This window comes from Lepidothrix coronata, unplaced genomic scaffold (assembly GCF_001604755.1).
Source record: "Lepidothrix coronata isolate B3197 unplaced genomic scaffold, Lepidothrix_coronata-1.0 Scaffold30, whole genome shotgun sequence".
In the NCBI taxonomy this organism is placed as follows: domain Eukaryota; kingdom Metazoa; phylum Chordata; class Aves; order Passeriformes; family Pipridae; genus Lepidothrix; species Lepidothrix coronata.
The window spans coordinates 2,317,718-2,334,785 of record NW_016690210.1 but is presented as its reverse complement, the minus strand read 5'-3'; the positions used below and the strand labels follow the sequence as shown (position 1 = coordinate 2,334,785).

Here is a 17,068-nt window from a genome sequence, read left to right as displayed (position 1 = left end):
ATTAGCCTAATGCTCCCAGCAGCAGCATCATCACCATCATCATCACCACCACCAGCAGCAGCAGCAGCAGCAGGGACAGGCTATGGGACACGCAGCTGCACTTCAGTGGGGGTGAAGTAACTGCTGAGTATTGACCACGAATATTTACAACTGCTGCTGTATGTTAACTATGAGTGTGGGAGCTGATAAAGTTGGGTGTGAGCTCCAGATATTTCAGGATTGCTCCACCTGGGCTGGAGCCAGGCTCGCCAAGGTGCTCCCGGGGCCCCCCTCCCCTGCCCCTGGGGGCTGCCCTTAGCAGGCACGTCCCACAGTGGCATTGCCTTGGTCAGGAGCGTTGGCATCAAGTCTCCTGTAGTTTGCACACAGACTGTGACCCTGAGGATGCAAATGTGCCCCACAGCATTCACCAGGGCAGAGCGCTGCCCCACCAGCACCCCAGAGTGCTGGGCTGGGGGTATGGGGTGGTGAGAGGGACTGGCTGGCACTGTCCTGACCACTCTGTTTCTGGGGTGGAAAAGGCCTCAGGAAGCAGGTTTTGTTTGACTTCTCTGCAGAAATCCCTGCAGAACCAATAAACACGTGCCCATATATAGCACTGGTGGCAGGAGCAATGAGCCCGAATCTCACCCACCACCCTCCATCCCCCTCCCCACATCCCTAGGGCTGCCCTCTGACAGTGATGACCCATTCCAGACAACTGGTCTTTTGTTTTCCTTCCCTTCCCACAAAGGCCCTGTCAATATTTTGTGTATCCAGTGATAGGCAGCTGCCCAACTCAGCACAGCTCAGTGCCCTCAGGTGGTGTGGGACATGGGGGTCCCACATATCTACCAGGAGAAGAGGGTTTTCCAGGTTAAAGGAGCGATTTTGTTTTCCCTCTGGGCATGGGCATCCACACCCCCAGCAGCCTGTGAGGTACAGGGGGACGCTGACACTCCAGAAACCCTGGTGAGGTCTGCACAGAGGGGTGTGGGGTGAGATGTCAGACCTGCAGACGCTGGGACACACCGGATTAGTCTGTGGTCAGACTAAACCAACACCACGAGCGAGATAACCATCTTGCTGGCCCTGCCCAGCCACCTTGGAGGTTTCCCCGCCTCCCCTGTCTCTCCCACCAGTGTTTCATCGTGGAGCCACCACTGGAGGCACATAAATAGAAGTCTGGGAGGGCTGTGGGGTGAAGACCAGAGACGCCTCTCAGGATCTTGCACTACATCCCAGCGCCTGTCCTGACTGCCCAGACACCCCACAGCTAACCAGGTAACCACGGGGACTTGGCACAGGGCAGGAGGGGAGGGCCTTGGCCAGCCTGGTTCTCCAAAACTAAGGGGGAGGACGAACATTTCACTAGGAAATAGCAGGAGGCAGCCAGGAGGGAGCTCTTAGTGTGGGGTTGCAGCAGCCTTTCCATAGGGAACGTGTTTGGGCTCCGTGCTGCTAGGCACAGCCATCAGTCCCCTGAGAATGATAGTAAAATAACCACTAGATTAAAATGTGTGAATGAAAGGAAGGGGCAGAACAGCTACTTACAGCAAAGATAAAGCTGTTACCAGCAATTTAACAAGCAAGAGTTTGCTGTAAAAACAGATAAGCTCAAAAGTCCTTTTTTTTTTTTTTCAAATTGATGACAGGTGGAGTTTGTGCTTTCAAGTTTTTTTTCTTTATGGGTATGCAAGTTGGAAATAAGTTTGTTTAAAGAAATGTTAAGAAGTAATTGCAAGTAGTTTCATGTCTGCAAGAGTAGGAAGTTTGGGCAATCAAATGCACAGCATGAAGGTAATGATATAATTGTAATCAAAGGTGGTGCAGGGGCAAAAGGAGAAGAGACCCAACCTGGAAGGACCCAGTCCAGGAGGTAGAGCAGGTGTATTTAATACAGCAGGAGTTAAGGTCACTCAGAGGGACAGAAGGGATCCAAAAGTGCGCTTAAGGAAATGTTGGGTCTTGAAAAGCTGTCAGTCTGAAAAAAAGAAATACACCCTGGAGCAGCAGCAGGGTCCCAATTACAGCCACAGGGAGAGCCACCAAAGCAGACAGTGCTTCTTTGAGCCCTTCCTGTGTCCATGCCTGAATGCCTCCCAGGAATAATTAATGAGTCACTTAAACATAAATTATTAGCATCAGTATAGTGGTGAACAAGTGCCACTTGAAGGCCAGGGCAACTGTGCCAAAGCTCAGTGTTTGCTGCAACGTGGACTTTGCTCACTCAGTGCCCACGTTGCAGCTGTCTGAACACCTGGGGGTGGAGGACACCGTGGTCAAGCCAGGATGAGCTTTTGGGAAAAACACTTTACGTTTTAGAGCAAACTCTCCTCCAGCCAGCTGTGGACGACCAAAACTGCAGCCATGGGCATGCCAGGGAGAAGTGGCTGCATCCCCCTTGCTTTAAACCACGGAGGGGTCAGCCCAGAATTTGGGGGATTGATGTGCCCGTGCCCAGTGTGACACCTGCTCCTACATTCCCCTTTCCCTCCCCAGAAACATCTCCTCTTTCCCTCCCAGGAACATGGCCCTCACCGGCGCCCTTCGCCTGCTGCTCACCTGCCTCCTGCTCCACAGCGCGGCCCCAAAACCCATGTGTGACCCCAGCACCTGCCCCCCGTGCCCCGAGAGGGTCCTGGAGGGGCCAACCACCGCCACTGCCTGGGACTGCTGCCCCCCCTGCCCCCCGCCCTGCCCCTGCCCGCCCTACCTGGAGAGCGAGTGTGAGCTGCAAGGCTTCTCCAGCGGCCGCGTCCCCGCCGGCCGCTCCTTCTACATCGACTTCGCCCGCAAGCTGTGCACCTGCCACCCCGGGGAGGGCATCACCTGCACCCCTCTGTGCCCACCCCTGCCCCACACCTGCCAGGCCGTGGGCAGCCCCGTGGCCGACGGGTGCCCACGCTGCGTCTGCTACGACCAGGAGGAGATGGCAGTGCCCGCCGGCACCACCACCACCCGCGGCACCCAGACCTGCTCCTGCCCTCCCCAGGGGGGGCAGCTGCAGTGCAGCGGTGGGGAGGGCAAGGAGTGAAGCTCCTCTCCTCTGGCAGCGTCCTCGCTGAGAGGTGTTGAACGCTTCCAACTGCCCTGGAGGACTTGGGGGTTGTCACGGCCGTGCCACGGAGCGCTGGAGAGATGCCACCTTCTCTGTCATTTATACGCCAGGGCAGAATGTCTGTAGGGCTTGCTTGGTTGTAAGGTTTGTTCACAGCTTGTTGTAAGGTTTGTTGTCTGATCACAGCAATGGGCCATGAGAGCTCAGACTGACTGCTGCTCACATGTAACTGGAGCAAAACGCAGCTATTTATTTATTTGCGAGACGGTTCTGCTTTTGTATGTGTTTGTGTTTATATAGGCTGTTTATATTAAACTCGCTGGATAAACTTCCTCTCAGGAGCCAGGTTTTTGCTTCCTGTAATTCCATGGGGTTCAAAATGGTGGGATCAAAATCAGAGGATGGTCTGACACCTTCTCTACTATCTTGTCATGGGGTGGGAGGAGGAGGTGGGTTGGCACAGGAATGTGTTCTTGGGAGGCAAACCCCTTTCATTTCTCCGTTTTCACCATTTCACCATTCATTTCAAGGCAAAGCCTTGAAGACCCACATAAGGATGTTGGCAGTCAAGGCTCAGTCCTTCACAGCCACCTCAGTGTTACCCAGGACTGACCTCGCTGTCAGTCCCTGCTGTGTCCCAATTCAGCAGGAATATCCCAAATTCCATGTCGGTGGCTGTGTCCTCTGGAGACAGGCTTGGGACAGCAGAACTTCACCTTCTGAATCCTTTGACATATATAGATATACACACACATGCCCTATACATATATATATATATATGCAGGGATACATTACTAAAAACCACAGCTTATAAAATCAATGTTACCAATGAACTTTTGAACACTTTACTGTTAAGGACACATATACTTTCCTCATGTGTTAGCTGGTGGTACTTGGGCCACACAAGCCTCTCTCCAACCACCTTTGCCCCAGGTATACCTGGAAACTTTAAATATGTACCCCAGTTTGCTTTCATTTTCTTCTCTACTACTCTGCTCGATGCTGTTTGACCACAAAAAACACAATGATAAGATGGGATTCAGGTGGAGGATTAAGAAAAGGTTGGAGGAAGCAGGTGAATTTGATTTTTAGGGTAAAACAAGGGTCCCCTTCATTGGGGCTGTCAGAGACTGACCCTGTCCAGGGCTCTGGTGAGCCTTGGCCAGAGACATGAGAGCTCAGCACATCCCAATAAATGCTGCACCTTAAAGCTGGGCCTGGGGCATAAGGACACCTGAGTGACCCCCCTTGGCATGGCCACCCCACTGATGGCCCTTGGCTGGCACCCTCCAGCTCAGGCATTTCCCACATCTAGAAGGCTCTTGGGATTAAGAGGGGAACAGTGGTTTGGGGCTCTGCACTGGGAAGTTTGAAAGCACACAGAAATGATGTGGTCAGGACATAAGGGCGTGTGTTCTATGTGGAGCCAGGGCAGCTGGGATACTTCCTTTCCCTGGTCCTGCACCAGCTGCTGTGGGGATGGGGAAGCAAAGGAGCAGGAGAGGAGGATGTCTTTAATGGGAAAAGTACCCCCCCCAGGTGCCTGATCTGCAACTGGAAAACTCCCCAGCAGGGACAGGATGAGCCTTGCAGCCACCACCCACCCCACAGCACCAAAGTGCTCCCCAGTTTCACCTCCTGCCCGTGTGATTCCAGAAAACCACAGAGAACCTGAGGGCTGGTCTGGGGGAGGATGAGCCACTCGCTGCAAACCCAGACGTGACACGGCCTCACAAAACCTCCCACCCAACATGGGAAACCACAGGAGCCCCTGAGCTGAGCTGCCTTTGGGCACCCAGCAATTCCTGCAGCACTTGCTGGGTTGAGAAACTCCTCACTTGTGACAACCAGCAGGTCAGGAAACAGTCCCTGTTACTGCCCTCTGGATTTTTGAGGTGGGTGCTACAAGAGCAGGCAGATGGACACTCTGGATGTGAGATAACACTGACAGTGTGACAGACAACACACAGCTCCTCCTCCACTGATTGTATTGCAGCTGAGCCGTGGGAAGGGGTCAGAATCCCCCATCCCTGAGCAGCCAAAGTGCCCACACTTCCCCATGCTCCAGCTCCAGCTGGCTGTGAGGGCTCCCAGCTCCAACACAAACTGAGTCCCCGGCCTCACACACATCCCTGCCCTGCTCCCAGAGAATCACAGAATGGTTTGGGTTGGAAGGGACCTTAAAGATCATCTAGTTTCAGTCTCCTGCCATGGGACACCTTCCTCTAGCCCAGGTTGCTCAGAGCCCCATCCAGCCTGGCCGTGAACACTTCCAGGCATGGGGCTGGAACTTCTTTGGGCAACCTGTGCCAGTGCCTCACCAACCTCACACCCCCTCACCCAAAGAATTTCTTCCATCTATCAAACATAAATTTCCCCTCCTTCAGTTTGAACCCATTATGTCTTGTCCTGTCCCTTATGAAAATTCCCCCTCCATCTTTCTTGTTATCTCCTTCAGGTACTGGAAGGCCACAATTAGGTCACCCCAAAGTCTTCTCCAGGCTGCACAATCCCCGTTCTCTCAGCCTTTCCTCGCAGGAGAGCTGCTCTCTCCCTCTAAGGATGGGAAAGGGGGTTTTACCTGATGACCCTTCCCCTCTGTTCTTCCCAATTTGGTGTAAAAATTTTAATAGCTAGAAAGGTTAAAGCTCACTGCCACCTTCCAGACAGACACCAGACATTCCGTGCTGCCGTGCCCACCAGCAGCACAAGAAATTCTTCCCATTACAGGTTTTTAATTAGGTGCTGTCCAGGTATTTACAAAGAGCTGAAGGAATTCACATCCTGTACGTGCTTGCAAGGCGTGAGCGTTTGAGTCCACAGGGTTTGCAAGCACAGTTATGGGTTTTGCAAGCAGAGGGATTATTTGGAAGGAGTCATGAGGGATTTGGGAGACTCTCTGCTGCCTGGGGAGGCTGGTGGGCTGCTGGGGTAGTTTATCCTTTGTCACACATCTTATCTGCCACACTGCTTCCCTGCCTGGTGTGACTGATAACCTTTGAGCAGGGGAGAATGACCCACAGATGGGTACAGCCCCTGAATAATATGGGATTTGTGTGAACGCTCTTTATCCAAGCTCAGCACAGGAACAATGAAAGAGTTATTCTTCAAATATCTGTGCAGTAAAGTCCCCACAGGCCCCTTTTTTAAGCCGCCCCTTGGAGGTGATAAAGAGTTTCTTTGCTCTGCCCTCACCTCTGATTTGAAGACACCTTCCATCTGGAGCCTCTGCCTGTAAGTCTCACAGGATCTCTGTCTGCATTTCATCACATTGGAAGAAGAATTATTTTACTTTTTCCTTGAACAGCAACAGCACAGGGACAAAAGAGAGGAAAAAAAGCCCAAACCCTGTTCAAAGACCCCAAGCAGTTGTCAGAATTCATTCATTTAAGTATAATGTCTTGGGTTTTCAGCATGCTTTACTTGAATGGGTGTTGTCCTGGATTCCCCGACACTGATCACCCCTGTGCTTGTATACACTTTGGACACAGTGTTGCTGGAATTATTTATATTTTCCCAGGTCAGATTTTCCCCATGGCCCGGACAAGGGGGTGGTTTTGTGGATACTCATTGACGTGGTCACTGTCACTTTGTATGTTGCTTTGCTCCTGAGAAACATCTACAACTTACCTGGAAGCACATGCCTGGCTGTGATGCAAACTCCTGTGCACCCCTAAACTAGCCCTGAAAATTGAGGCAACAGCTGAAATTTGCAGCTCCTAAAAAGAGCTCATTTTACATGTAGTGCAATCACATTTGGGGGGGTTGTTTTTGTTCTTCAGTGTCCCATAACTTTGTCAAAGATCATTACTGATTCTTAGTTAGTTGTGGAATCAACAGGGCCTTTCTTTGTTGCATTAATCATAGAATCACTGATTTAAACAGAACCATGTTTTGTCCATCTGTCCTTTTTTAACATGCCCTCTCAGTTCCTGTCTCATGAGGCTGTACAATATTAGGGTGTACAATATTCATGAGTGAAAAAAGCCCATCCTTTGGGCACAACTACACCCAGTGCCAAGAAGTTGAAGTATTTACCCAAGTCCTTCTACCTTTCCTGACAACCTGCCAGGAGTTAATTCCTTCTGTGTGGTTCACCAAAAAGCTTTTAGCAAACCCAGCCTGGATCTGCAAAGCCCAGGTGTTGGGGGGATGGCTCCCTGTCATTTTTTCTAGGTATTGTGTTCTTAAGTTATCAGAAATCCTGATCCATGGCAGGTTCTGCACTTGTGATTTCTGATCAGGATGAGAACAATGAGACAGAGGTTTCCTGGAGAATCCCCTGATTTAACTAAACTGTACCCACTCAGTGTTGGTAATGGACCAACTGCATCTTCCTAGAAATAGTTTTTCTTTAAAACTGGGGGGCAGGGAGAGAGGCAACGTTTGACACTGTCTTTTGAATGTGTTCCTTACAGAAAACTTTAAGCATATGCAGGTGCCCTGACACGACAGTGATGACATGCACAAACCAGCAAATGGCACAAGGATGGGAACTAAACTTGCACACACAAGTGTGTGATTGGGTTTTAACATACACAGAAAAATACTATAAAGTAAAAGCTGACCCACACCAGGACACTGAGCTGAAGTAGATTTTTAGAAAATGGGACTTCTTCCCAGACCCCCTTTGGCAGGGTGAAAAATCAGGGGAGGTAGTTCTGAAGAAACTGAAAACACTGTTGCAGGGTATTGAGTGCTGATTGTCAGCTGTTCTCTCTCTGTTACAACTCACAGCCTTTCCTTCCTCTGTGTGGGTGGGCAGGGGAGACCAAAAGAGTAGATTTGGCATTTAAAACAGATGTCCTCTGGGAACAGCAGAGGTGACACTTGGGTTATCTTAGTCAAAACTGCAGGACAGCAAGCAAGGGGCTGCAAAAGAAGAGGGATTTAATAGTCAGGAGTTTTTCAGGGCAAACTCAATATATGCACATTTGATGCAGTGTACATTTTGCTTCTGAAATTTAAAACGGAAATGTGTTTTTCTGATCAGTTAATTTCTTTAAATTGAGGATTTGCATGATTTAATAGAGAGGGGTTATGCACGTTTCCCTAAGATGTGCATATTTTGTGGTGCAGAGTACTAAAGTACCCATTTCTATGACTAAAACCTTTTACTGGAACAAACAAAAACATTACAAAAAAGCCTGGACATGAAAAAAGTGACACATTCATGTGGGAAAATAGCATACATATTGCTTTAGGGTCAAAGTGATTTCTACAGGACAAGTGGAAAGGGTGCAGCAGGGGAGGTTCAGGTTGGACATCAGGAAGAATTTCTTCATGGAAAGGGTTGTCAAGCATTGGAAGGGGCTGCTCAGGGAGGTGGTGGTGCCTCCATCCCTGGAGGTGTTCAAGAAATGACTGGACGTGGGACTCAGTGCCATGGTTTAGTTGACAAGGTGGAGTTTGGTCAAAGGCTGAACTTTATCTTGGAAATCTTTTCCAGCTTTAATGATTCTGTGATTCTACTCCATGATTTAGCTTCAGTGTGCATCTCAGTTGTGTATCTGCACTAAGGACATCTCTTTTTTCAGTTATCATTCCAATACTGCATCCATAGCAGCATCCAAAACTCATTTCTGGAAGGCTGTTGGGCTTTTTTCCAGTACCTGGCTTTGAATCCTGGAATGACCTGCAGAGTCATTATTCATGGCTATTCACAGTTCAGAAGCCCAAGAGACATAGAAAAAGTCCAGGGTATGTAATCAAGGATTAATTGTTGCCAGCTTCCAAAGAAATGAAGGTGGGAGGAAAAAAAAAAAAACAAAGGAAAAAGGACAGGAATACAAACCCAGTTGTTTGAAAGCAGAATGGGGGATCTTAGAGGAAAATTATTATTTCTGAAGTTGCTGGAAGTGTCCCTGTGTGTACAAGTGAGTCAGGAACACTGTTCTCCCCCGGCATCTGAAAAGCTAAGAAGGCAGCACAGGTATTACCTAAAATGCCAACTCAGTTCCTCAAAATCTCTGGAATTTTGCAATTCTGAGTTTCATTTGATGATGCTTCTTGAAATTTTCAAGAGCTTTCAGGTCTTGGTCCAGCTACAGCACTGAGTTAAGAAACTTAATCAGAATCAGCTGTGCAAAAAAAAAAACCAACCCTTTGTGTATTAAAAAGAAAAAATAACCCTCTTGTTCCAATATAAAAATACAGTGAGACACCAGCAAAAGAAATATTCTCTCTCCTTCCTGGCCTTAATATGGATCTTGCCCATGGAACCATATATACTCCTATGTATCTTAGAGAAATCAGTAGCTGCACAGTAATTGAATTTGTAATTACTTGTAATTGCACGTATAAATAAGTCTCCTTGTCTTTCCTGTGTGCCAGCCTGTGCTGAAAGCAAGTGGTCTAAATCTTAAAAGCCCAAACAGGGTCATAAACTGAGCTGCTCAGAAATGTGAGGCAACATAATTTTGACGAATGTCAAGAAATTCAGGAACGTGTCCACAGTTTGCAGCTCACAGTGAAAGGCTGCAGGGGAAAGAAGACACACACGTACAGAGCAAAAGTGACATGCAAGTCAATCACTAGTTCCTTAGGTATTATCTGCATGCTTTTTCGTGACTTTAAAAAAAAAAAAATCTAAGTTAAAGAATTCTTGGATCTTAACAAAGAATTATCTAAATTAATTTTTATTACCACATTCACATTTAGTATATGCATCGGCTTATAGTTAGGATTCAGGGATCAGCTTAACAAAACGTGTGCCAGGAATGATGGTCAGGAGCAGGTCCAAGAGCCTCAGCTCCTGACTTGTGCTAGTAGTGACACCAAAGTCCAAGGACCAACAGAGAAGGTAAATATCCACAGATTTTCCCTGATTACTTCATAAGCCCTGGATCACACCTTAGTTGCATCAGGAAGACAAACCAAACCTGACTTACAAAGGTCACATTGCTTTCAGGTTTTAGGAGGGTATCTAAATGGTAACTTGTCATTTTCTGTTTTAAACACACCCCAGACTTAAACCCACATACCTCACACACTCTGAACTTGCATGGATTTACATATGGATTTTAAACAAATAACACAGTACCTATTATGTGTCCCAGCCTTATTGTTGCTTTTTTTGCAGAATCCCCATTTTACACTGCATATGGAGTTTATTTTCCCTTGTTTTAGACTTGAGGATATTGCTCTGGTTTTTACAAAGAGGCTGATTTAGAAACAGCAAACCAGCTCACCAGTCCCTTGGAGCTAAGGCTTCTGATTCCTTTAATGGCTTATTGAGAGGGGATTCATCTTTCAGGGGAATTTGAAGCCGATTAAAAATACACCATATGGGGCATAATTTAGGTGATATAAACACAGAATCACAGAATGGTTTGGGTTGGAAGGGACTTTAAAGATCATCCTTTCCAACACCGTCCACTAGCCCACATTGCTCCAAGCCCCATCCAACCAGGCCTTGGACACTTCCAGGGATGGGGCAGCCACAGCTTCTCTGGGCAACCTGTGCCAGGGCCTCACCACCCTCACAGTAAAAAATTTCCTCGTAATATCCAATCTAAACTTCCCCTCTTTCAGTTTGAAGCCATTCCCACTTGTCCTTTGCAGGTGTGGGGTTTTTTTTGTTTCGGTTTGGTTTGGGGTTTTTTTGGTTGGTTGTTTATTCATTTCAGATTAAGGAAAAAAATTGCTCCCTGGCAACAGTGGAGTTAAAATTATTTCCAATGATATCACCAGGAGTTACTGGCACTACTCTCAGACACACTTCTGAGGTCGAAAAAATGATCAAATATTCCTGTGTCTAGAACACGCACTACTCAGCTATCCACAGATTAACCCTTTAAAAACAAAAATGATCCAAAATCCTTGGGGAAATATGTTCCGGAGTAAGAAAACATCTGCAAAAAGATTTTTTTTTTTTTTTTGTAAGAAAATGGTCAATTATGCTTAGAACTGCATGTTCCTCAGGGTAAAGGGAGATCTGTCAAACAGATTGCTAAGCAAGGCAGGGCACCTGGAGGCTGTACCAGCTGTGGCCAGTGCAGTCACACACAGCCCCTTCTCCAGGTGTGCCGGGCTCTGGGCTGTTCCCTTCGGGGGGCACACGTGGATCTCACCATGCCAGATGCCAGGGAAGAGAGAGTAGGAATGAATAATGCTCCCGAATGAATAATGCTCCCGTGCTAGGGAGAATAGATCTTCTCTTCAGATCACCCACGTTTGACTTCATCTTTGCTGAGCAAGATTCACACACAGGATGAAATGAGTCTGAGATTCTTGCTGGAGAAGAATCGCTGCCTTGTAACAAAGGGGCTGCTCCTTTCCTGAAGGTTTCTGATTTAGCAGAACATGGCAATTTCAGAAATGCACTACAGTCTGTCTGAGCGAGTTAACACATGGGACTGGCAGAGAGGAACTCTTTTCAAATAAGTCACTACCATTTATGCTTGGAACCACTACTGGAAGTTTGATGTCCATGCCATTTTAATTAATAATTTTGAAACAACAACAAAGGAAAAAAACCCCATCCAAAGTCACACACATTATGGACTGTTTACCTGCTAATGCTTTCTTTCATTGAAGCTGCTCCTGCATTACAAAAGCATAATAAAAATCCCCATACTGGTAAGAACTAGTAAACATTTTTCTTCATTTGCATAAACAAGAAACCCCAAACAAATACAGAGGCCAATGACTTTCCCTGGCCAGGAACTGGTTAAACAGTTTAAAACTACGCTCAAGGTTTCTTGAAAACATATTTGTCTTTCAGCCAAACAACACTGTTAAAGCCATGTAAATGGTTTGCTTTAAAAATGTGCTTTTTCTGTTCACAGAGAACAGCAGTGTAAAAATAAATCATCCAAGAGGCATATTCTCATTTTTAATTTTATCCCTTGATAGGTCAGCTGCTTCAAAAATCCCTTAACAACCAAGGACAGAAAAGTTACAGGGTTCACATTTTTAAGATTGTCGATTGTGCAGACCCAGTGCTGCCAACCCACAGAGAGATTTATGGGCCACTTCTGTCACGACCTGAAAACACTGGATTCTATTAACTTGAACTATGTCTCTTTACAGGAGCCCACAAGGTTGGAAAGGCATTTCACTGCCTTCTCACACCTTGCTTTTCTCTGGCAAAACCAGCTGTGATCACTCAGCAGGTCCTAAAGAACTAAGTCACAGAAAAGGAGCATATTTGATGTTTCCAGGTGACAAGAATGAACAGATAACCTGATTTGGGCAATCACTTAAAAGCACCTTAGTGGCAATCTCACTGTGCTTTACACACTGGACGATCAGGTTACTTCAGGCCTTGAAAATTAAACAACCCAAAACCTATTTGAAGGTGTTTAGCATGCCAAAGGCAGGGGGTGGGGGGAAAGGAATCCACATCGAGCTTGGCAAAATGAACCTGCTGCTGCTTCAGCTGCACTGAAGAGGGAAGAGCAAAGTGCCCCCAGCACAAGGCTGATGATTTGATCGTTTGCACACCACAATTAAACGTGCATGTTCATGGATATGCTGTTTTCAGGAGGTGGTGAAGAGTCTGAATTTATTATTAGGAAACCAAAAACATTTCACTTAACTGTTTAACATGCGAGATTTCCATGAGGGAATGAAGGGTAGTTACATTTCCAACAGGATTTCAAAACTACACTTTGCCTATTCAACTCTAAGCTGAATGTAAGGCTGAAAGGCTGATGAAAAGACTAATCAAAGTAACAGAAGTCAGAAAGACAACAATAATACAGCACCTAAAAATGGGTAATTTACACAGTTTTGACATTTGTGTCTTGCATAGACCAATACTTATTAATTTTTTTTCCTCCCAAGATGACTGCTTCAGAAAATAAATGTTAAAACATCTTTAATTACAATTAAATGCACGTGTTCCAATTTTTCAAAATACCAGGGTGTTCTGGATTTTTGTTTGTTTAAGTGCAACTATCATCCCTTGGAAAGGCTTTGTTTCATCCTGTGGGCTGTCAAGTTCATAAAGTCAGGAAGATGAACCTCTAATTCTTCCAGAACCAAATCCACATGTTATTCATGCATTAAGTCTTTGTGGCTTCATTCCACTAGAATATCCATAAACCTGAACCTACTCTGGAAGCACAGGAACTGGGAACTCCAGTTCCTCACTGTGGGTCTGGCTTCTTGGCTGCATTTTGAATACCAAAACAATTACGTGGTGCACACCAGGCCAACATGAGTTCCTGCCCTTCCAAGCCCTTCATCCATACCCTGGTTGCCACTGGAAGAACACCCAGGTATGCAGGCAAAATAAAGCTGGAGGGCTCTCCAAAGAGTTCCTAACAGAGATCAGGTACCAGAACAAGGAACCAATTCCCTGGCAGATAAATGCAGCCTGATATGGAGCCTTATGGAGTTTCCCTGAGGTCAGCAGGACTCCACTTTGACACAATATCCAGACGTAGAAAAAACCCACTGCAGAGCCAGAGATGATTCTAAATATTTTCTAACATGATTATTTCTTTGTAACAGTCATTTAGAAATATATCCTGATCGTTTTGGAATTGGTTTACTAAACTGCAATGCTTCCAAAGTTAAAAAGCGACAGGAAATTGCCTTGCCTGTTACAGGAATCTTGAAAAAACTGGACTGAGAACCCTGCTTGGGGTTAGAAAAATAAAAATTATAAGTTTCAATAATCATAACTGCAGAAGAATCACATTGATTTTTAAAAAAATTAGTTCTATTGCATATGAATATGACTTTACTTGGGGGCAGGGGGGCAGGGGGGCAATTACATATGGGTTTAAATTTATGTTCCCTATAAAGACTTTTTAACTAATGTAAACATGTACCTTTCCTGAATGGTGAAACTTTGCTGAAAGCAAAGTTTTCTTATACAGGAAAAATGAAGGACACCACTTTTTCTTTTTTAAAACCAAGAGAAGAACAAGCACTCCTGTGCAGTTCACACCCACTACAGAATTCTCACTGAATTAAAAGAAAAGGTTTGGGTTTCATATGTTAAGCAATACCTTTGATTATACTGGTAAAGCCTTTCCAGTTTTAGGAATTCACATCCCTATGTTTTCATGTTTCTAATCTTACAGTGAAACTATTCCATATTCCCCTTTCACAGTAAACTCTGTACAGTTCAGTCTCTGGGTACTGATAAAGTAGCTGAACACAAGGTTGCAAATTTTTCAGAAGAAATAAAACTTCTGCTGCATGGAGGGTGGAGGGAATAAAAAAAGGGAAAAAAAAAAAGCTGACTAGATAATGGCTTCTTTCTGAAAAACACACTTTCAGAAGTTTGCAAACCCTGAGGCTTGGTTGTTTCCAATTGAGTTCCAAGTGGCACATAACAACATATTCCTGAAGCCTCTTCCAGTTGGCTGTATAGATATGAAATTGCTTTAATGCCTTCTCTCTTTTTAGGATCTCAGTCCTCATAGTTTTGAGGTGTGGGCAAATGCCCATTGCCACGCTATCTCCAAAGGATGGAAGTTTTGCCCACTTTGGTTTACCCTTCCCTTCACTGCTGGCTGTTTGCTACCCCCAGGATCAGCTGGATGAGCTGCTTGCAAGCCCAACTGGAAGCAGGATGGGGAAAGCCTGAGGCAACAACAGCTGGTCAGGGAAGGAAAGGATATGGTGAAAAACAGCCTGGTGCTCCAGCACAGCCTGATTTGGAAAAGCAGGTGTTTGTCCATGGGCCTGTACTCACTAAAAAGCAGATTATTCCTCTGCCTACGTGCTACAAGTACAAGGATTAAAGGTCTAGTAAACATAAACAAGAGTGGCTGAATAAAAACTCCAAACCAACCAACCAACATGACCTGTTGTATAACGGAAACTGTGGGGGTGATGAAGCACTTTTGGAGTTAAATCACAAACAATTAAAAACACAGAATCTGTCTCTCTGTTCCAGTAATCTCAGTTATCTTTTGTAGGGGCAGTAGGTTGAATGTTTCCAAAGGAGCAGGATTCATACATAGTTTCTGTCCTTTAAAATATTTTGGGGTCAAACTGGATTTGACAACAGCCTTTGAGATAGTTATGCTATGTCAACACCTTCCTAATTAAACCTTTCATTATTCATTTACTGTGCTGTTTAACAAACACCCCACATCAGTGGCAAAGCAGAGAAGCCAGAAGAAAACAATTTCTTTAGGAATTACCACTCCAGTGGAGCAGATCATTACAGCATTTGAACTAAGGAAGATCCTCTGCCAGGAATAAGTGAGTGCCACAGCAGAAACATCACTTGTGTTGAGTAAAACCAACACCATTTTTTTTTTTTTTTAAATAGATACTAGTCACTGAAAACTAGTATTATTTTCCATGTGCATATGGCAGTGCTACTGACATTTCTTCCATAAGTTTTTCTTCACACCAACTCACACCTGCTTTGGAATCTGCAGTGACCACCTTCCAACCATTTAAGCACGTCCAAGAGCACATGTGCCAATCCTACTGAAATCAACGGGACCCACATGCCTGAGTGTCCTGTGAAGCACAAATTAAGTATTCAATTAAATACTTGCATCTGTCCAAGGGCTTTGATCAAATACAAAGTCTAAAATCTAACATCTTTTTTTCCCTGTCGCATCAGAAACACAACTAGATTTGGTCTAAACCAGAAGGAAGTTCTGATCCAACCCCTCACTGTGACAAATAGGCAGTGATTAAAAGGAGGATTTTGATCATACCACGAGGCTCCCAGAATCTGTTATTTGTACTTGACAAAGGGAAATACAAAAGTTCCAAAAGTTCGTGGATAGACAGACACAGACTTCAAACTTTGGGAAAATAAATGAACCGTTACCACAAAAAAAAAAAACAACCAAAACCAAAAAAAACCAGCTGTTTTCACAACAGCTCTTTGTTTTTAAATGACACACAAGGATTTTCTACTCTAATAAAGCCTGTATATTCTGGTAGTAAACTTCAGATTTGAAGAAATTTTTATATAAATCCATAAGTTATATTTCTTTTCGTATTAGGGGAAAATATTTCAAATGCAATAAAATAGCAGAATTCATGACTGTATAGTAGGCAACTTTTCATTTTTTTCAGATTCAGTTGTACAAACTATAAACTGTTAAATTCATCTAGTAACTGGAAAAGTTGTGGGTATTTGAATTTACTCACCTGAATAGTCATTTAGCAAATATTTTCAGATACAAGTCTAGATACAGAGTTATGTAATTTGAATATTAGTTTACACATAATATAAATCAATGTTTGACAATATCAAAATCCCATCAAAGAGTGGGCCCTTCTTATGCTACTATCAAATATAGTATATCACTGTGGGATAGCTGAGAATCATAGAATGCTACTGTAGGCTTGTTTATTAAATTGGGTCAGTTTTCAGACCTTCCAAATAGGAATACTAAACATTTATTTTTCCCCTCTGGAAATTTTTTTTTTTTTTCTCCTCCTGCTTAATACAGTCGTCATCCCAATTTCTAATGAATTTATAAAAATATTTTTTTTTTTTTATCCAATAACCCCAGCAAGGTAAAAATAGGAGTTTTCATAGCAAATGATAAACAGGCTCACGGACTATGAGAGAAACTAAACTTATTTAAATTGCCATACATTCGCTACTGAATCACACATCAACAGTTCCTTTTTATGTGTGTTGCTGTCCACCTCAGACTAGCAGTTTTTAAGGTGCAGAAGCATCTTTCAAATATATGCATCTAACTTAATAATTAAGTTTCACACGCTAGTGTCACATGCTTTAAATTTACATCACCTGCCCATCCAAAGCTGTGTTAAATAACAGCACTAATTGAAACTGCATAATTCATTAGAAACTGCAGCATGTCCAATTCATAGGACAAAGGGGTGCTTACGTGGTTCTTATTATATTACTAGATATAATTTTCTGAAATAAGAAAAAGGAAAAAGAAACGAAAAAAACCCCACATTTGAAAGAAGTTGCTGCACCTGCAAAAACACTCTTTAAGCTTACTATGAAATACAAAAAAGTGCACCCTTCTATATCTACATATAAAACATATTAGAAATAAAACTTGTGTAAAATGTTTGCTGTGCAAACTATAAAAAGTCAGTCAGTCAGTCCAT

The 17,068-nt window shown here is 44.5% G+C and overlaps 1 protein-coding gene across 2 annotated transcripts; it reads left to right on the top strand.

Moving 5' to 3' along the window:
- The first annotated feature begins 1,128 nt into the window (after nucleotides 1-1,128).
- Nucleotides 1,129-3,698, top strand: LOC108495294 (fibulin-2-like). Of its 2 annotated transcripts, none has more exons than XM_017810858.1 (2): nucleotides 1,129-1,263; nucleotides 2,506-3,698. In XM_017810858.1, the coding sequence occupies exon 2, from the start codon at nucleotides 2,510-2,512 to the stop codon at nucleotides 3,014-3,016; it is 507 nt and encodes a 168-aa protein (XP_017666347.1). In that variant the 5' UTR covers nucleotides 1,129-1,263; nucleotides 2,506-2,509; the 3' UTR covers nucleotides 3,017-3,698. The 2 variants fall into 2 exon arrangements, with proteins under 2 accessions (XP_017666347.1, XP_017666348.1); XM_017810859.1 differs by having other exon boundaries at nucleotides 2,482-3,698.
- The last annotated feature ends 13,370 nt before the right edge of the window (nucleotides 3,699-17,068 follow it).